Here is a 20930-nt window from a genome sequence, read left to right as displayed (position 1 = left end):
ATATAGGTTAAATGCAGACAACAAGGTTTTGAGTTCATTTAGAGAAACAGTTTTAGCTTCCAGAACAGCATCACATTTTCACTTGGCTTCATTTCACACGCTGCCTCATTTTAAACTGCCAATGTGTTGAGATGCACCCCCTACGGGAGCAGTGCAAATCAGGACAGTAAGGACACAAATCTATTTCAGAATTAAACCATTTGGTACCATACAGCATGAAGAGAGTGAAGGATAGAATTGCTGGATCATCACTACAAACAATTTAAGCGAACTTTTATTGAAGCGTTAAGTTGTGGTACAGATATTTTTAAATGATCAAAGTCTAACACCACAGAAATTATAAACACCATACTCCCCCCATCCTGATCACCCAGATAGTTCAGTAACCCATTCAACAGCTTTCATTTTCATAGACGAGGCTTATGCTTCTTTTTGTAAGATGCATTCTCTTTCCGTATTACTTGAAAAGGGATCTTCAGTGTACTTAAAGGACCTCAAGCCAAAAAAAGTCAGAACAATTGGGACAATGCAAGAACAAAAAAAACCCCATTGAAATATTGGTCCTCAATATTAACACCAAAAAGCATTAGTGCCATTTACAGCATGTAATTGATAACATTGGTAAAGAACATCAATAATATGCTTTAAAAAAAAAAAATCAAAATGCTCCAACCACTTGATTTCTAACCAAGCAGACTTTAGTTTAGAAGCACTGAAAAAGCGCTCCATTTATAAATACAGAAGGAACAAAAGAACCATTGCATCAAACCAGAAAGAGTCAAAACATTGCAAGGACAAGAGGGGAAAAATAATCTCAATTTTGTTGTTAACATGCTGGTCTCACAGCTGTTAAAATCGCAGTATTTGCAAACAAGCATAGCTGAAAGTGTGCCAGCTTTTCAAAGCCTGCATTTTAGTCAATACTCATTAAAGTGACTTTGAATTACACACTTATTCATGCTCCATGAATAGCATTCTACTTCACATCTGTCCAGGTGTCCCAGACAGTTCTTGTTCTATACCTTCACTTAATGCCCTCAAGTCACAGTAAGAGGAACCACCTTAGCAGTTAGGAGGAAAAAACAGATGAAGTCACAACAATCAAGTACAACATAAGTCACATGCACAACAATGTCACAGGACTGTCACAAGACAGAGGCATTAGCTTTGCTTGGAACAACAAAATGAAGTGACACTGGACCAGTTTAGAAGCACTCTTTACAGTCCGAAGCGGCAGGTCACAGGTTTTACTGAATAATCCAAACCAATCAACACACAACGACTGGCAAATTCCACTCCTCCACCAGCCCTATCTGCCAGGGCTCAGGAGCACCAGCTTCCTGCTCTGACACAACAGGTGATTAGGACAGAAAATGCCTGCTGCCAATATCAACTTGCACTTTGCAAAGCTGTCACACAATGATGCCAAAGCACTTGAAGCCTGGCTCAGCTCTTCCCCTGTCAAGTCTTGGACCTTCGTCAAATTCTGCCATTGCGTAGTGGTGTGACAGCTCGGGGATGTGGACAGACAAATGACCATCAAGGTGAGACAAAATTTAGCCTGCACTAGTACCAGTACCCAAGTTACTGAAGGTGAAAGACCAATGTGTTAGCCCAGTTCTACAGGAGAGCTGAGCAAATTCCTAGAAGTTTTATTAGAGCATGAAAAGTCAGTTTGATTTAAAAATAAATCAACCACCACCTGTAGTAGCAAAACAATTTGTAACTGTTTTAAGAAGTTTCTCCAAACATGAAAATGTTAATTAGGAATCAGTTTCATTAGAAATCATATAACTTCATCAAAAACTGTTTTAGACTGAAATCACAACATAGATTAAAAAAAAAAGAGTGACAATTTAACAGAGAACTGTCCCCAGTGAGTAGGCTGAGGCTGAAGTCTAATGAGGACGAAAGCCTTGTCTGTGGGGAATTTTTGGTGATACTTGGAGAAAAACTATACTGTGTGTAATTCTACCTGAATCATTTTTACAAGTGTTGTAAAGTTTCATACAGTAAGATTTTTCTACATGCACTTCAATTTCACAGCAAGAGTGGCATAGAGTACCTAAACACAGAAGAGAGCATTCATGCAAGATATCTAACTCCTTGATATAATAATGCATACAATTCAAAATGGTTATACTATGATTACACCTAGGGCTTTCCACAACTACAAGGTGGTGGGAGTGGAAAGCATGGCCCCCTGAATCATTAACTAGAAAGCAACCACCACCTTTTATACGGGATTTCTTTTTGCGCTTTTTCTTCATTCTTAATCAACTGTGCTGTTGCTGGCGATTTTTTGTGAAACTGGTAAAAACAAAATTATAATCACTGAATTGGGCAATCTGGTGATCAAGACGTTTAAACCCCTCAATCTTCTGGGCAGAGGAAAACACTGTGCGACATTTAGAGCTCTAGAAAACAAAAAAAAAAGGGGGAAGTTACTTTTAAAACTGTCATTTAGAGATGGATTAGCACACTGCATTTCATATATGGTTCTTACCAACATGTTTTAGAACTTTTCCTGACAGTGGTGCAGAAAGCTTCATTCCCAAGCAGTGATTCTACTCCCTACATACAGTACTGCTGTTCTGTGAACTATTATGAGGGGTGGAGCACCTCTCCTATGCACACAGGCTGAGAGAATTGGGGTTGTTCAGCCTGGGGAAGAGAAAGCTCTTGGGAGACCTTACAGCACCTTCCAGTACCTAAAGGGGGCTGCAAGAGAGCTGGAGAGGGACTTTTTGCCAGAGCTTGTAGTGGTAGAACAAGTGGCAAAAGATTTAAACTGAAAGAGGGTGAGTTTAGATTAGATATTGGGGGAAAAAAAAAAAATCTTCATTGTGAGGGTGGCGAGACACTGGCATAGGTTGCCCAGAGAAGCTGAGGATGCCCCATCACTGGCAGTGTTCAAGGACAGGTTGGATAGGGCTTGGAGCAACCTGGTCCAGTGGAAAATGTCCCTGCCCATTGCAGGGGGTTGGAACTAGATGATCTTTAGGGTTCCTTCCAACCCAAATGATTTCGTGGTTCTATGATTAGCTGAGAGCAACAGTATTAACAGCACGTGTTCTACAACTGACAGTTGCAGACAAATCCAGAACAATGCCAAGGCAAGAAATTATGCCTATACAGAACTACATAGGAAGTCATTAGAATTCTGGGATTGGGATACTGCATCTTACTGTTTCTGAAGTGTGCTGAACATTAGATTTAGTACATGTCATAGCAAGACTGAAGTGTATTTTTACTTTCCAAAGAAACTACCACTCAAATACAGAGGAAAACTGGAAACTGTTCATCTCCAGTAAAAATCTCCAGCCCTGCCTCATTTGTGTCTATATGTATTTCATCAGCTGATAAGCTAATGCAAGAAAACTCACCTGATTAACAAAGAGAGTTGTCACAAATTTTCCTGGCTTGAAAACCTCTACAACTTTTCTAATCAGGTCATCGTAAGAGGTCTGACTTATGTTTGTTTCAAAACTAACGTAAGAAAACTCTGGTTCTGGAGTGATGTGAATAGTCCAGTAAGTTCCCTGAAAAAAAGAGAAGGTATTATTACCACCAAACATTTATTTCTTTTTATTTACCAATGGTAATTATTAATGAGAGTAAAACTTACATCCGATTTCATCCCATTCATTGAATACCCACAAGGATTGAACATTGTAGCATCAATAACAGAACCTGGTATCAGGTCACGAATTCCACTCATCTGAAACAAAGTTAAACAACTCTGCTTATCATGCATCCTTACACTTGTTTAGATTTACCTCAAAGGCAGAATGAACATCTATTTAGCAAAGAGGACACCAGAATTCTCCCAAGGACAAGTGAGTCTGATTACATGTACCACTGTAGATGACCTTGGTTCGCACCCTGTCATCACAGCACTACATCAATGGCAGTGACAAGCTACAGGCAAGACATCACACTGCCTCTAACAGAGCCCAGCTGCATCCATCCAAGACAAGGAAACAGCTTACAACTCCAAAACATATTTGCTTTTGCTGCTGAAATGGAAAATGGAGCTTCTCTTCAACCACTATCCATGAAGTGAAGGCTGTTTACTTTTATTCCAGAGTAAGGATATACTAGTTCATGCCCTAGGAAGAAGTGCAATCCCAAGCATTTTGATTTACCACACAGTACCTGAGCTACAGCCAAATCTCAATAGCAAATACAGTGTGAGAATCAAAGCCTAAGATGGAAAACAAGACGAAGTCAGTGTATTTGTCAGGAAAACTTGCTCATGTCATACGACTTCCCCATCTGGATAAAGGAGGCAAAGTTATGCTTAGACCCCAAATCTGCCTTCCCCTCATCCAAATGGCACCCTGAATTGACCCTGATTTTGATACCTACTTTACCTTTGCAATTCCTTATCTCCAGTCTAAGCCTTACTCCTCATAATCTACATCCTTGAAAGTTACTCAAATTGTGGTTTTATACCTACTCCAACATTCCTCAGAGTAAAAGCTTCCTGTCACCCAAAGTACTGCATATTGCTGTTTTCACTAAAAGAAGGGCATTGAAAACATGAAGTTATATTCCCCAAAATAGTCTTGGGTTAAACCCATTTTCCTCCCAAAGTATTAACCTGCACTTTCTACGACATCTCTCCTGCCACAAAATAAATCTTGTATTAAAAGATAAGCGAATGAAGCATTTTGTTGCCCAATTTCCACCATTCCCCAAAATGCTCAGTTTTCAAGCAAACATACACGAGTGACATCATTTGCAGTAACACCATCTTTCATGTAGAACTGGTCCATAACTACTGGGTCAAGCTCACTCATCAGAATTTCCAGTGTCTGATCAGGCTGATTGGATATCCGACTCTCTGGGAAATCCAGGGTGTACAGGTACCTACATAAAGCACAAATCAAGTATGTAACACATATTGACAGCACCCAGTTCTACTGCAAAGACTTCAAACTCTTCACATACATACCAGCAATCAGAGTTCATACGCCCCATGCAATAAGCTGCTCCATCTAGACAAGACAAAAAGCCTCCAGTTAATGTACCACAGCTGAACATTTATGTAAAATATTATGTTTATTTCTTACTTAAAGACAGGGGCCTTTCACAGAACCCCATGAAGTTCACTGATGTAGTCAGCAGCTGTACCAAATAACCAGGCATTTAACTTCAGGAATGCCAAATTAATAATCAGAAAAGCAAGTTTCCTCAGAAGTGGGTCTGGATACCCCAGCTAAGACACTATTATCAGGAAATCGATATTACAGTTTAGCTATGCACAGAGAGAAATCCTGGAACTCTTAAAGCCTCTATTAAATACATTTATGATTATAATTTATTTTCAAGTAACTCAGATGAGTACCACAGCTTCTATATTCCTTCAAAAACCTATCACTTTAAAATTTAAAGTTTCTTCTTGTAGTCCTAAACTGCACTAAATGTTTAAATTTATTGTAACTTCTTCACATTTCGTAACACTTCACACATTTCACATAGTAATGTGTGAAAAGCCCACATTTTTCTTCAGTGTATTACTTACTTTAAATTACTATCTCAGCTTTTTAATAGGGCTTTCAGAATTCTGAAGTGAGTAGAAGTATGAAGATGATCCCAGTTCAGACAAGGTGCTAAATCTCAAGCTTAGTATAATTTAAATTTTGATCTTGGCAAACTAGTATCAGAAATCCAGAAAATCAGTATTTATAGTTTTTTACTTTCATGCAAGGACTGATGAATTCTTGGCCTGGCAGCCTGTACCTATTGCACTGCTCATCACCTCCCACATAACATCAACCCTTCACCCAACTTTGCTGAAGTTTCATCAACTTACTTGGGAAAATTTCATTAAGAAACTCTACTTCTTCCTGGAAATTCCTATGTGGGTACTCCTGGTGGGAAGGCTTCATGAAATTCTTACGTGAATAAAAGAAGCTCTGAAAAAATAAAGGTGCATCTTAGGTATTGAGTATTACCCATCCACCTTGAATCTAAGAATTTAGAAAAATGCAAGCATTTACCATGAACTTTCACGGGACCTGAGTTTTCATTGTTGAAACACTGCTAGGTGTATTCCCATTACAAAAGCACACGGTTATTCCCAACTGAATTTCTAAGCTTCAGGAGGCAGCTTATGAACTTGTTTTGCTCTAGACAGCATGGGCACAGTTACTCTCAAGTAACTCAGCTCAATGGCATTTGTTAGTTAGCACCCACCAAGAGATAAATAAAAGGGCAACTGCTGCAGCAGAGCAATCTTACACTACAGTGTCCCCATTATGGGAAGCATACATAAATGTCCAGGTTTCAGAACACTTAATGAAAAGAGTGAATCTGAAATAGCAGCAAAAAGCTTTTTGTACATTCCAAGGAAGATTTTTGACACCTTACCTGAATTGAGTCAAACCCACTGTACTCCCTAGCAAGCTCCAACAGGGGAACCAGTGCTTGCAGTAAGAGGGTGGTACCACACGTCTTCAAAATGAAACGTCTCTTGGAGACAAACATGCTACTCTCACTGCAAAAGAGGTGTTAAGAAGACATTAAGTGCTCTACATAAAACAATCCAGGAGGGAGTTGTTAGGTCTTGGTCCTTATCCCAAAGAAATGCATTACTCTAAGTGAACACTCAGCACACGGCACAAACATACTCAGCAAATAGATCAAATCAGTAGAATGCAGCTAACATTTGACAGCTGTTATGATTTCCCAAAGCAAACACCTGCTCTGAGCATGGTATTACAGAGCTGTCACACTACAGGAAAAGGCACACACATTCGACACCCTCCAACTACCTGAAAAAAACAAACATGCAGTGAAGTGGGTACACAGGCACAGCTATAGGATATGTCTCATAAGTAAGATACAGAAATTAACTACATATAAACTAAGTCAGATACTTAACCACAGCCCAGCTGAACTGGAGATAGGCATTGATACCACATTCAGAACATTTAAACATGCTAAACAAGTATCTTTTCCTCAGGTAACTGAACCATGGGAGTAAAAATTAGCTTAAGTAACTCAATTTGGAATGCTGTTCACAAATTCAAAATCAAGGTTAAAATTCATCCAAGATGCACTGCAACTAGTTACCCTTCCCAGAATTTTGTTTTAAATATATGAAGCTTAAAGATACAAGTCTTGAACACAGTTTCTTCGACTAGCTTGCTCTTAGCACAACCTTGCCCTCAAGGCAGTCTTTTAGAGTACAAAAACTTCAGTATTTGTAATCTGAAGCGAACCAGAGAATGTCAAATGCGGCTGTAAAGTTCATGTACAAAAAGCAAGAAATCATTTTGCAAGATGAAAAACACATGGCAAAAGTAGTGTCCTTAAAACTAACTGCAGCACACATAACAAAAATTCCAGGGTTCCAGGAAAGCTACAGTTTTACAGATACCCTTATGTCAGCTGCAAGAGTTGTTCCACTTGATTGTATTATGTGCAGTTAAGGCTGATCTGTAAGTGACACCTATAGCCTATTCTGCTGAAGTAATACTGAAATTCTGTATTGGGGACACTTAGTTACCCACAGACGGAATAAAGTGATGCCACCACAGCTCTGTCCATACTTTTGGTTAAAGGAAGAGAAACAACTATGAAGAGATTTGCACCTCTGAGCAGGAGACCCCTGCAAGTTGTAGCCATCAACCTGCCATTAACCCAAGAGCAGATTCTCAGCCAAGCGAATCACACAACAGCTTTCACTTTTTTCCCTCCTAGGGACTAAAAGAATGAGCCAATGCCTTACCTGAGTACATAAGCTTCCTGCTTGTCAGTTTTTGTCACACTTATGATCAAACAATGCACATTCTCCAGAAGTTTGTCCCACTCAATCCTGTGAAGAAATTACAGAAGAGTACAAACAACAGGTTAAACAAACCAAAGCTTGCTGGAGCCCTAGGTAAAAAGCCCAAACAGGACCAAAGTCCTGAGTTACTGAATCCAAGAGAACAAAATGGGAAGAGTTTCCATACAGGGACTGACTCTCACAATACATTAATACTCCATTCTTTGCTCTTGATGGCTCAATAGTCCTCAAAATCTGTTACCATGATCTGCTGCATGTGGACAACTGCCAAACAGCAACCTCAAGCTTCGAACCAGGTGAGTCAGCATAACCTTAAATCCTGCATCCCACATGCTGGTAACTTCAGGTATGCTTTAGGTTGAACCTCTATGCACTTCTACCACAGTAGTCATTGGCAACTACTACAATAATAAACCAGTAAGTTATTATTAAGATGTTTTAATTGACCAGTTTAGAGTTAAGGTCGTAATTTAACTGAAAAGCTAAAAACCAATAGATTTCAATGGCCTGGATTCCTCTTGGACCAACCAGGATCACAGAATTCCTTCATATCGTGCAAATTGTAGCTATGGTACTAGAATTTGGTATGGTGGTAGAGGTTTGATATTTCAATTCTTTACTAATATTACTCATTCTACAAAGAGTCTGGAAAAAAACCCCAAACCAAAACCAAGGGCTCAAATTAAGCCAAAAGGCTTTTAAGAGAAATTATGGACTTGCAAAAAAACTACTTTGGTTGTCACTTCAGTCTTGTGTCCACACCAGATTAACATATTCAATGTAGTTAATTTTGCTATAAATAAGACAGGAACAGATACAGCTTCCTGACCTCACGAAATTACAAGACTGCCAGCTGTCCTACTTCTCCCTGCCCACAGCATATTCCACCTGCAGGTTTGTGCTGGCTCTTGTCCTCAGAGATGTCATGATCCAAGAGATTTACTAACCCAGCACAAAACTAAGCTGCTCATCAGTAGAGCTGGAATAACTGCAGGAGCTAGGACCACAAAAAAATTGCCAGTTTTTCATCACCAAGCAAGCTCAGCTTGCCCATATAAAACTGTCAGGCTAATCCTTCTTCAGGAGGCAGACCTCTCACCCTTTACTGACACTGCAAAAGCCCTCTCTGTGGCTGTATGCCAGGACAGAGCACTGACTGTTAATTCCATCAACACACTTTCTCCTGCAACCACCAGTCTTTCCCCTCAGAAAACTGGTCAGTTCATGAATTTGAAGTTTTAGATTCTGTTATACATATAATTAAAACATCCATGTATTCTTTAGCCTTTCTAAACAGTCAGTAAATAAATGCCTTAACTTCTTCCTCCAATGAATTCATTCATTCAGAATACCTTTTGAAACTGAATTCTGTACCTTTAATAATACTAGAGGACTATCCCATTTAAAGTACACCAAAATAGTAATACTTATATATATGATTCAACCAGAACATACATTAAGAAAATCCTATCTATTTAAAAAGCCCTCATCATTCAATGCACATCTGATTAACCTAGAAATTCAGTGATATAACCGGATACTTAAAATCAAAGTGAGGTTTACCCCAGTTAGGGACCTTTGATGAAATGCTTTTCTGCAAACACAGACGTGACAGCACAGACACTCAAATCTCCATGCCAAATTAAAAAGGTTATTTTGAGTGCTCAGTTCAAGTCTCACACATTTACTCAGTGCTATACTTATGTCATTGACTGGAGGTAGCTCTGTTCCTAAAAGTCAAGTGTACATGAAAATTCAAGTGGCTGCTCACCTTAAAAAGGCTGGTAAATGCAAAGAGTGAAATAAACACAATATAAACTATCTTCTAAGTGCTCCTAGAAAATAATACAATTTTGCTAGTAAGGATAGTAAAGGATTCAGTTTTCTCTGGCTACAGCACACCAGCCTAAGTTTGCCAGCCACTCTTGCTGTAAATTGAACTAGGTAATATATTAGATTGTTCAAACCATTCCAGCATCCCTACTGACATTTTCTCTGCCATTAAATAAACACCCAGAGTCTGACACTGCATTTGGGAAAGGTGAGGAGGAGTTCCCCGAAGCTGAGCTGTACTAACCCCATTTGTACATTACTACAAATCTGATTTTGTACTTGTCCAAGTATTAATGGGCATGTAACTATCTTAGGCTTTGCAAGAGCATACGTCTCAAGCTTCACAAGCTTCTTACCCGGTCAGACAGTCAGAACCTCAGCCTTATGCAGGCAGGTGACACTTTGTAAGTATCACTGTAGTGCAGTTCTGTGCACGCATTTCAAGGAAATGTCTTGTCCATGCTCCAGACACACATTAGCAGAGGAAGACGTTAACAAGTTTGGTAGTTCAGTATAGCACCAACAGTGTACTATTGTGTGTAAAGTGCAAAGCCCACGATGCAAAGGAAGTCCTGTTATGCTTGTTGGTATTTAGGTACCATGGCTGAAATCTGCACAAGATTGCAGAGTTGCACAGACCTTTGCATATCACAGCTTTGCTCAAGTCCTCACTATTGTACTACAGAAACCATAGCTAGCACACTAAATGTTGTGTTCAGCCTTTACAGAAATAAAGGGCCAGGTCATAATTTGATCTGTCTAGAGCAGCACTAAGGAAAAACCCTACTACTTTAGAAACAGACAGGATGCTAGGCTTGCTCTAGAAGCATACACAGACTAACAAAGGGTTGCAGCACCCAGGATGAGACTCGGCCACATTACGGAGTAGTTCTGCAGGCATACCGGCCTGTATCTGTCTGCATTTTAAAGCTAAGCACAGAAAACTAAAGAAAGGCTGGATTTGATCCAACATAATCTATTTAAACAAGATGACCTTAGTATTTGGCATGTTCTATTGTTTAAAGCACAGCTAAGGAAGAACATCTGGGAATGCTTTGTACCAAGTAGATTAAGTTCACTACAAGTCTAACTCTTTTATTTCTTCCCCCTTTTTTCTGTTCCATATATTTGTCACTAGTTGAGACAAACAATATCTACCTGCACTTGAATGAAGAAACAAAATCAACCTTAAAAGTAGTATTTCAATGGTTATCACTACATCTATTGCAGCCATTCAATAGTAAGTAAAAATCCGCTAAGTTAGTAATATAAGTATTTGACAACACTACCAATAGCTGAGTTAAGTTTTAACTTGGAAGCAAAGCCTGCAACTGAAAAAGGGTACCCAAGTAAGAGGGATTCGCAATGAAGTGCCATCATGGACTTCTGCTCTTCAAAATTCCCCCTTCAATGATCAATATGCAAGGCATTATTAGTTCCTAAATTATTTCCCATAGCCAGACATCAGAACAATGCCAGTTTGGAAAATGCTTTCCTATACTCAAGCATAGTAGAACATGATTCATGAGAGTCATTGGCAGCTCTCACTGGAAGCAAGTTCTGTAGCAGACCTGCAGACATAGACTTGAGACTGACTTCTCACTTATGTGGGCTCATTGACCACTTCATTCCAAAGTTTTAAGATCCCCTTTTTCAATTTTCAAATAACTGCTACTTTTCCAGAGTCACATCAGTTTCTTGCATGGGCAAGTATGATGCACTTTAAATGACTGCACCTTCTCAGAAAATGGAATACATCTAGTCAAGTGTGAAGAACTGTCCTTGCTTGAATAGTAAAAAGCTATTTCTTCTACATCTGACTAGGAGAACATCCCAAAAGGGGGAGGGAGGGAATCAAGCTTAACAATTTACTCCTATACCTGTGTTGTAATATTTAGTGCCTTATCAACAGATTTGTTACCAGAGTACAAACAAGTTTCATTCAAACTGCCAACAAGTAGGTCAGTAGGGAAAAGCTATTATAACTGAGAAGTAGCTTAATTGTAGGAAGTATGCTTCATGAATAGTCAATAGTTCCTCTCAACCAAGTTTCAAAGCATCATATCTGTTCCTTTATTTCAGAAGGAAGTTTTCCTTGACAGATAAAACCATGCTTTTGCACACAAGTTATTGGCCTCCTCTGAGCCTTTACCTTCAGGGTAAAACACATTCTTTAACAGGAGTCAAGCATACCAGGCACAATACTGCCGTTTCAGGCCAACTGGGAATGTGCTAACAGCAATTTGAAGAGATTAAGAACTACATCAAGAACTCATTCCTATCAGCAACCAACAGCCTCCTCAAGCTTACCACTCCACCACCAAGAACTTGCTAAGGCAGCCAGACTGCACTGTGAAGAAAAGCTGTATTGCAGTAGGGCAGGAATTCTTAGGAAATAAATCATATGGAACTCCTAAAGACAGCTTAAGCTATATATGTACTCTTGCATAGCTTTTCATTAGAATAGAACAGCTGACAGTTCTATAGTACCATAAGTAATAAGCCTTTTAATCTTGACTATGTAAGACCTTGTTTTAATGTCAAGCATTCAACTGCAGAACGATCTTTTATCCCGTTACCTACTAAGTGTTTTTAGGAGCCACATATGTATCAGCTACCTCATTAGCAGGCTACAGTTAAATAGGCAAATTCCTACCAATACCATGATCCAGACATCCTAAAACTGTGTTTAAACTGCCTATGCAGAGGAGCTGTAGCCAAGACACACAAAATTGTACTGGCTAAACATCGGAGTCAGCAGAGCTGGAACACTGCTTTCAAGCATCCCAAAACAGGTAGGAACAGTACAAGCCACACAGAAGTCACAAGCATTTTAAAGCACCTCTCAGCAGCTCGTGTATTTCTCTGCAGACAGCTGCATGTGAATTACTTTCTCTTAGAAATATAATTTAAAAATTGCTGTTCAAGATAGGTTACCCTGAACCACAGCCTGAGTTTAGGCTAAGACCCTTGCAACGTGATAAGTTTACATAGGCAGTATCTGTGGGGTGCACAAAAGTGTCACACCCTCTAAATGCTCTGAGCACAGATATATACAGAGACGGTCCACATTTCTCTTATCCTAAACCTATGAAGGCTTCCAGGGACATGCACTTAATCTTGAGAGACAGGCACCTTGGTGAAAATTGCATCCACATTGAAAGTGATTCTATGCAGTACTGCTCACAAATCCTTCTTACCTAGAAAGTCCCAAGCCAAGTACTTAGAGCATCACTCCCAAATGAAACCAAGATATTTCAGCAATGGCACAAAGACGGCCACAGCTGGAGCTCTGAAGGCTGCATATTTCTCCTCTTGTGGGTCTTAAACCACTATTGCAATTACACGGAATGGGGACTCCATCCTTTACATCCAAAGACACTCAATGGGTATTCTCAAGTCTCTCATATCCAAGGACATCCAAAGTGTTTAAGGAAGCATGAGCTCCAGCAGGCAGAGCAGGACTTGCAAGCAACATTCAGGGCAAATTTGAGTGTAATTTTCTCCAGAAGGAACACACTGTAAGGCAGCAAGTATGCACCAAAAGCCCCAAGTCTTCTTGTTTTCCCAGCTGAGCGACCATTAGGAAAGCCCTTTGAGGAAAACACCAATAGCTGCTTATTTATTCTCTATAGAGTCTACTAAGGGCCCTTTGGCAGACAGTGACTACCCAAATGCTTCAGCACTTTAAGTGATAAGGTAGGAAAATGTCAGTCTTCAACATAAGTCTTCACTCCCTGCAAGCAGTATCAGAATCAGCAGAAGCAAGAATAAAAGGGTTTGTTACTATTGTGTGAAGCCATTCTTTAGATATAATTTTGAGTTACAAGGAACCAGTAGTTTTGAACCAGATCTAAAATGTAATTGATTAATATCCATTCTGATAAGGGGAAGGCTGCACTCTACATACAGTTCTCCAGATAAACTCGCATCACCCATAAAAAAAGCTCCCCAAGTACACAGGGACAGAAGCCCAAAACTGAGTCCCTTCAGTTCTGTTCCAAAGCACTGCAGGAGCAGAGCAGGGCTCATGGCCCAGCTTCCTTGTACCTTCAGTGTTTGGGGAGACAGGCAGGTAGCACTGCCCACACTGGGGGAAGGGGCAGAGGTGCAGCAGCACTGAGCTACTCAGGCTACATGGTACAGCACACAGCAAGGATTGACAGGACTCCTATCAAATCCTTGAGTGTCTCAGCGCTTGGGAGCTTTCCTGTAGCACAGGAATGTCCTATCAGTGTCACCCCACACTGCTCATTGCTGCAGTTTTCTCCAGCCTGTGCCTCCATGTAACACAGACAAATAAGCAGATTAGAAGTCCATAAAAAAGCTCAATTTCAGAGTATTCCTCAGGGCTGAATGCTTGAGATATGAGCTTTTAACACTGGCATCATTTATTTATGGTTTCAAACTTTTGTACATTCAAGATCCTGACAGCCCCTGAGATGGAAAATGCATAGCTGCACATCATCTGAAGGAATGAACAGCTTATTTTACTGTGGGGAGAGTGAACGCACTAGACAGTCACCATGGAAATCCAGGGCTTGCAGCAAGTTCATCATGTTTTCAGCAAATGCTGTTTTCCATACATAGTTTAAGGCTATTTTTTTAGCCTTAAAAGGCTAATGTTTTTAGAAAAAAAATCATGCTTTACAAAGCATAGTGAGAACAAGCAATAAAATTAAAGCAAATTATTTTGAGACCACAAAAACATTAATTTCATTTCACTACTGGATGTAAGCAGGGTAGGCATATTGAGACGCTTGCCAGTAACTATTTCAACCACAAGACCTTTCTGCATAATTCGTTAAGAAGTGAGCAAAAACACCCCAAAACTTGAAAGTAAAGGTCAAGTTCCATACTTTTTAGCTGAGACTTGTACTGAAGGTATTAATTTAACAAAGATCTTTTCTGAAGCACATTATACATTATCCAAACTTTTATCCAGAAAGCACGTTTGCCCATAGGAGGAAAAAATGTGGAAAAGTCTTAATTGCATCAGGTCTAGATATCCAGCAAAGACTTCAAAATATCTAATCCCTAACAAGCACAACATGGAAATTTTTAGCTTTGAACACCAGCTTAGTCATTCAGTAGGTAAATGGTTCACATTTCACTACTAAGCAGGTATTAAAATACAAAAGGCAAGCTCAACTGGTTTGCAACTTTATTTTAATTTAGCTATTGTTCTACAGTTTCAGCTTTGATTTCAGGTTCTGTTCAACATAAACCAGCTCATTCAATCACCTTTATAGAATTAGCATAGCAGGACACATTGTATTCAGGACTTTCATTTGCATCTATCAACTGTAATAGGTAATTTAATTCTGACGGTTTTCCAAAAGAAAATGTTTGTACAAGGTCATTTCACGCTAGAAACACTTTCAGACATGTCACAGCTTCCTACCAAAGAAAGCAAGCACCTTAGATTAACATGTTGTATTAAGAGCCAATTAACACAAAAGTCTTCAAAGCCTGCTCACAGCACTGACACCGCGTTAAAGACCATACGTTCAACAGTTAACAGTTTTTATCCACTCTATTAAAACTTTACAGCCTTATCTAAACCACACAAAGGAACTATACCAGTACCACATGCCATTACATTAAATGCTCTGGGCTTAAAAGTTAAGTTTGCAGTTTTGCAAACACGAGTCTCAGCTGACAAATGGAACACCAGAGAGCATGAATGTGTCAGTGAGGAAAGCATCCGCAGAATCCGATCTCTAAACTACATCTGCGCACTAACACAAAGTCAAACAAGTACTTTTGGAATCTTTCACATTTTAAGTCAAACACTACAGGATTCCTCCAGCACCTAAGTAGCTCACATCATCTGCAAGTATTTCAGCTAAGATTTTCCTTCCAGGATTGCCTGGACATTACCTATACAAGCTATTGCCCTGTACCTGCTAGACCACTAAGCCTCAAAGAGGTATAAAATCACATTTGATGATTTCCATGTTAAGTACATTATTCAGAAAGGTCTAAATAGCTTCACAAGTCAAAGTTACACACATAAATTACCTCATTATACCAACAGATCAGAGGTAAAAACGTATTCTGCAGTGCTTCTGGTACAGCAGAAATGAAGCTTCCACTAATAGTGAGTATTCAGACATGCACACACATGGGCTATTCATTCCTTGAAAAAAAAAGGCAGTTATCTGCTCACTGCCAATTCAGATCTGTGAATAGCTAATTCTACCAATATATAGGAAATTTCCTGAGAAATACCAAAGCAAAGGAAAAGACAAATGGATACATCACTGAATGGAGATCGTTAGCATATTCCAAACATTAAATACACTATGACAAGCTCTCTTGCTCAAACTCTGACCAGAGACGATCGGGTAACAGTGATATGCACAAGCTGAGAGCCAGATCCTCCAGCAACCACCCGAACCTGAAAAGCTGAACAGCTGACCATACTGAAGGTGAACTACTCACACGAGCATAACCTTCAGATTTGCCCTGTTTGCTTAGGACAAGCCTACCTTTACCAACTATGTCAGCTGATCCCACCTACACAGCATTTTTATTGTCACTGCAAGCTCGTCCATAGTTCTGCAGCTTTTGCTTTGTACTTCAGGCTTGCAGCTACCATTTTCTGACACTTCCAGAACACTATTTTTTGTGGATCTACAGCTGGACCCTCACTGTCAGACGCCTAAGTATTCCACAGAATCCTAGAATGGTCTGGACTGGAAGGGGCCTTAAAGACCACCTAGCTCCAGTGTTTCGACACTGTCCTTCTCCAAAGCACAGCACTGGCAATCCGCAGCACAGACGCCCCGTGCCCAGCACGGCTCCAGAGCCGCCCCGTGTGCCGGCAGGTGGCCATCGGCTCCTGCGCTAACAAAGGCGGCGCGGGCACATTCCCGGGCGGCGGGCGGGGAGCGGCGGGAGCCGGTGCCGAACACGTGCACCGGGAGCGGAGCGGGCCCCGGGCCTTCCTTCCCCCGCCGCGGGCGGCGCCGAGCGCGGCGCCAGCGCATTCCCCACATGCCCATTGGGTGACGGGCGCGGCCCGGCCCTCCGCGGCGTCCCGCTCCCATTGGCCTCGGCTGCTCAATGGGGGAGAGCGACGGGAGCGGCGGCGCGGCCCGGGAGCGCGGCCAGGACACTCACGTGTAAACCGCGGCTCCAGCCACACTTCTGCTGGGGGAGGAGGGGGCACTCCTTTCGCGGTGCCTCCCTCGCTCCGGTGCCCATCTCAAGGCTGGGAGACACGGGAAGGGTTCCCGGGTACCGCCTCCTTCCCTCGGCGAGAGCCGCTCTGTGGACCTGTCCGGCTACGCAGTGCCGGAGGTCGCCGCCACACCGGCCATGTGAGAGGGAACCATCGACCCTCGCCGCGACAGCCACAGGCATCTCCCTTTCCAGCCTGCATTAACGGAGAGGGAGATTCCTGAGGCCCCGCTGTCAGCAATACGGCACGGGCAGGCATTTCCCGAGCCTTCCCATCCCGAAACTGGCCGTAGGAGCGGGACGAGCCGCCGCAGAGCGGGGGGCGCCGCTGCCGTGCCCCGGCCGCCAGCAGCACTGCGACACCGCGCCCGCTCCCCCCGCGGCGCTCCCGGCCGGCGCGGCACACGCCCGGCTCCGCTCCGCCGCCGCCACATGTTGCCAGCGGGAACCGCGCGGGGCTGCACGAGGTGGCGGCGCGGAATGGCTTCCGTCCCCGGCACCGCCACCTCCCGCCCGCCGGGACGAGAGGAGCCTCCCTGCCCGAGGGTCTCTGGAGGGCGGCGGAAGGTCACCCCCCCGCGGGGAGATGCTGGGGCTGTCACCGGGAGAGCGGGAAGGCGGCCGGCAGCACGGGAGCCCAGCCCCCACCGACGGCCACCCCGGAACCTGCCTTCCCCCGGCGCGGCCGCCATCGCCCCCCAAAGCGCCGCCACACCCGGGCCATTCAGGGACCCTCCCGCCCCGCCGGCCGCCCCCCACTGGCAGCGCTGCCCCCGCCGCCGCCTCTCCCCGCTGCGACCCCACCCCGCGCCGGCCGCTCGCGGACCTGGGTATGGTGCGGAGGTCGCCGGACCCCTTGCTCTGGTGCGGCTCCTGCTGCGCGGGCTGCTGCCGGGCGAACCACACCTCCAACAGCTTCTCGGTCCCTTCGAAGAAGTGTGCACCGCTCTCCTTCATGGTGAGACAACTCGGCAACCAACAACCACAGAAATTAAACGACAACCAAACTGCCGCCCCCGGCCGCCACCGTTCGCTGCTGCTGCTGCTGCACGGGCCGCGCTGCTGCCGCCGCCGGGTCCCAGTCCGTCCCGGGCGGGTTTCACCTTCTGGGGGATTTGTGAAATATTAATTAAAAAAAAATAGAGGAATAAGTAGAAGTAGGAAAGATTTTTTTTTTTTTTTAAACGGGCGAAAACCACCCGGAGTGCGCGGCGGCGGATGCGGCGTGAGCGTGTGTGAGCGGGTTACAGTCCGAGCGGGGGTGCGGGCGGGCGATGCGGTTCGGTTCCTTGTAGTCCGTGTGTTCCCCTGTTACAGAGAAGAGCGTTGAGCGAGCGCTAGCTAATGTCGCCGGCCATACTGTGTAAGCGAGCGGCTAGTGCGCACGCAGCCGCCTTTATAGGCCCGCAGGTAGCCGCATCACGCCGGGCCGCGCTGCACATTGGGCGGCCGCCGCTCCGGCCCGCCCTTCCCCGCTTCCCATAGGGTGGTGGGGACGCCCGTCGAGGCATATGCCGGTTGCTCCGGCCCCTCCCGCTGCAGCCCTCCCGCCCGCCGGCCCGCAGGGAGCGGGAGATGGAGCGCGGGCGGCGGCGGGCTGGGCAGCGCTCGGGCCGCGGTCTGGCGGCCGCGCCGGGATCGGACCGCGCCGCCCCGAACACGGGTGGGAAGCACGGGCTGTGGTCGGCAGGGAGCCGTGCCAGGGGAAGCAGGGCTAACATGGCGGGGGAGCATCCCCCGAAACCGTTCGGCGCGTAGCGAGGGGCGAGCCCGAGAATTCCGGCTCTTCTGGGGCCGCGGCGGCAGCGCTGCGCCCGCACTCGGCGCTCCTTCCCGCTGCGCCCGCCGTAAGGCGCTTCCCTCGCTTGTAAGAGCGGCTCAGCCGAGCGTTCAGGCGTAGTTCCCGCTCCCTTCGCCCCTTCCAGGAGCCCAGCGTGTGTGACCGAGAAATGGGGAGTCACTGGTACGCGGGTGTGTGGCACAAGGAGCGAGTGGCATGGGCATGTGGACGCACACTGGAGGGACCGCGGATCTGTGTGTTACCTGATAACCTGCGACTGGTTTTTTTCCCCTAATATTTATAAGAAATTGTTGAAAACCACATAGATCTATGGTCGCCTAATGCATTTTTTAGCTATACTATAACACATTATAAACTCAGTGTTGCAATACTCCGTAGTCTGAGGAAAGGCTCGCAACCAAATGAAGAACAGAAAATCCCGTCTTCCCCGATGAGCCTACGGTACTTGCGCTACATGGGACAGGCAGCAGCAGATGGCTGGGGACAGATGAATGAGTCCCTGCTAGGAGACAGTGAGACAGTATCGGACGGCATAATAGGCAGTGGGCTCTGTCCACCAGCGGAGGAGTGAGTCACTGAGCCAGTGAGTCATTGCCAAGGCAGCTGGACGTGAATCATTCCCTAGGTAGCTGCTTGCCGCTGTACGCTCCCATTGCACAGCCTTAATAGCTGGCAGAGAACCATGTTCTCCAGTGCTGGGGCTTCACTGGTTTTTATTAACTTAGTTGTGACAACTCTAAATAAAAAGGTTTTCCTTTCTCAGCCGTTTCTCTGTACCTCCATGCTGCCTCCTTCCTTGTGCCAGTACAAGCACTTGCATGACTGCGTAGTGGACAGCATCAAGTTTAATGCTGACTACTTAGTTTTAATGATGGTTAATCGTTTTTAATTGTGATCAGCTTTAATTTGCATCAGTTTCCCAAGCCAGTTCATGTCCCAGCTACATAGATGCTTGTATTGGTATAAATAAGAAGCTGTGCTTGGGCATGCACATAAAATTATGGATGGGGAGTGCAGGACCACTAGTTTCAGTAGTCACAATGGATTAAATCTGCTTAAAGTGCTAATAGCACTACATCTGAGAATTTGTGGACTTAGTCCAGCCATACTCCACATTTACTTTTAATACCAGTATTCCCACCCTCCTTTCTAGATGTGCAGTACCAGTTCCTAGTTCTGTCTTCCGTTGATTTAATGTTCTCTCCAGTTTTCAGTCAGGTGCTTGATCCTACTTGCTGTTTTCAAGTGACCTGTGTCACAGTGCTCCAGCCAGATATGTCTTTTTCTTGTCATGGATCATGGAGTCTCATGGAGTTTGACTTCCTGATCTTGACTATGGTGTGATCTGTCAGCATGTCTTGGACCATGTGCTCACAAATTTTATAATTTCCTGAAGTCTTGACAGTTCGCTTGTCTGCCCCCTCAATTTATTCTTTTTCTGACTTTTCCAGTTCAGGACTTGGCACTTGCTACCAGACAGACTTCACCACAGCCAGAGTGGCCCTAACCCACTAGCTGTGACCGTTGTCCCTTGGTTTTAAGGTACACCAGTTGCCTGTAAGAATGCTTCTGAGACATTTCAGAGGAGGACAAAATAAAAAGAAATGAATTAAGTATATTCTTTTTTTTTATTTCTGGGAAGCTTCTCAGTGGGTTGGATAACCTATGAAACCACACAAAGTATTTGTTTGAAAGTTTAAAAAGGGACAATACAGCTCAGTATCACCAGCTGACATGAGGACGGAAATGATCTCAACACTGAGTAAGATGGAATAGTATTATTCCTGATGTGATAGAAAAGTGGCAGGATGATGTTGTATATTCAAAGCCAGATCACCTAAAAAGAGATTTATATTAATGCTGAAGGCTGCAGGCCTTCCTTCACAGGAGTCTGGATTGCTGACAGATACACAAAAAACAGGTGGAGGAGGGAAAGGAGGGAAACAGTGAAGCTCTTTTTTGAACTTGACTGACAACTAGACATGAACAAAGTATTGTCTGAGAGACTGGCTGAGGTTTCAGGAAGGACAGAAGGAGATTGTTTTGGATTAGGGGGAGGTTCTGTGAGTCAGTGTTAGAAAGATGTTTGCTGAATTCATGTTTACAACTGAGATTACCCAGAGATAAAGGGCAGGACAGGAGCTGAAGGACCAACAGGTTTGAAAATATCCATTCCAAGGGGTTGCACTAATTTAACTAGACCAGTTTTGAAATTGTTTTGATAACATTAATCAGTCATTTGAATCTGGAGGAAGAATGGCTTGGGAAGACAGGAAGGTTCAGATATCATCATATGATTGTAGACAC

General features: G+C 43.7%; 1 protein-coding gene across 1 annotated transcript; it reads right to left on the bottom strand.

The window, feature by feature from the left end:
- Positions 1-256: 256 nt before the first annotated feature.
- On the bottom strand, positions 257-18189 carry AMD1 (adenosylmethionine decarboxylase 1). Its single transcript, XM_041478043.1, has 9 exons — positions 17649-18189; positions 7742-7828; positions 6379-6505; positions 5822-5924; positions 4961-5003; positions 4731-4875; positions 3629-3721; positions 3387-3542; positions 257-2417 (listed from the first exon to the last, which is right to left on the bottom strand). Exons 1-9 carry the CDS (start codon positions 17777-17779, stop codon positions 2277-2279), a joined length of 1026 nt encoding a protein of 341 aa, XP_041333977.1. The 5' UTR covers positions 17780-18189; the 3' UTR covers positions 257-2276.
- Positions 18190-20930: the final 2741 nt, after the last annotated feature.

This window comes from Pyrgilauda ruficollis, unplaced genomic scaffold (genome assembly GCF_017590135.1).
Source record: "Pyrgilauda ruficollis isolate IOZ18807 unplaced genomic scaffold, ASM1759013v1 scaffold43, whole genome shotgun sequence".
Taxonomy (NCBI): Eukaryota; Metazoa; Chordata; class Aves; order Passeriformes; family Passeridae; genus Pyrgilauda; species Pyrgilauda ruficollis.
The sequence above is the reverse complement of the archived record's forward strand: the minus strand, read 5'-3'. Positions and strand labels throughout refer to the sequence as shown.

Excerpts from the sequence above, each read along its gene's own strand:
- AMD1 (XM_041478043.1), bottom strand. The coding sequence starts at position 17,779 with ATGAAGGAGAGCGGTGCACACTTCTTCGAAGGGACCGAGAAGCTGTTG. Across the intron at positions 6,506-7,741 it reads CAGGAAGCTTATGTACTCAG|TGAGAGTAGCATGTTTGTCT; the intron begins GTAAGGCATTGG and ends CCTCTTTTGCAG. Across the intron at positions 4,876-4,960 it reads CGTATGAACTCTGATTGCTG|GTACCTGTACACCCTGGATT; the intron begins GTATGTATGTGA and ends TGCTTTATGTAG.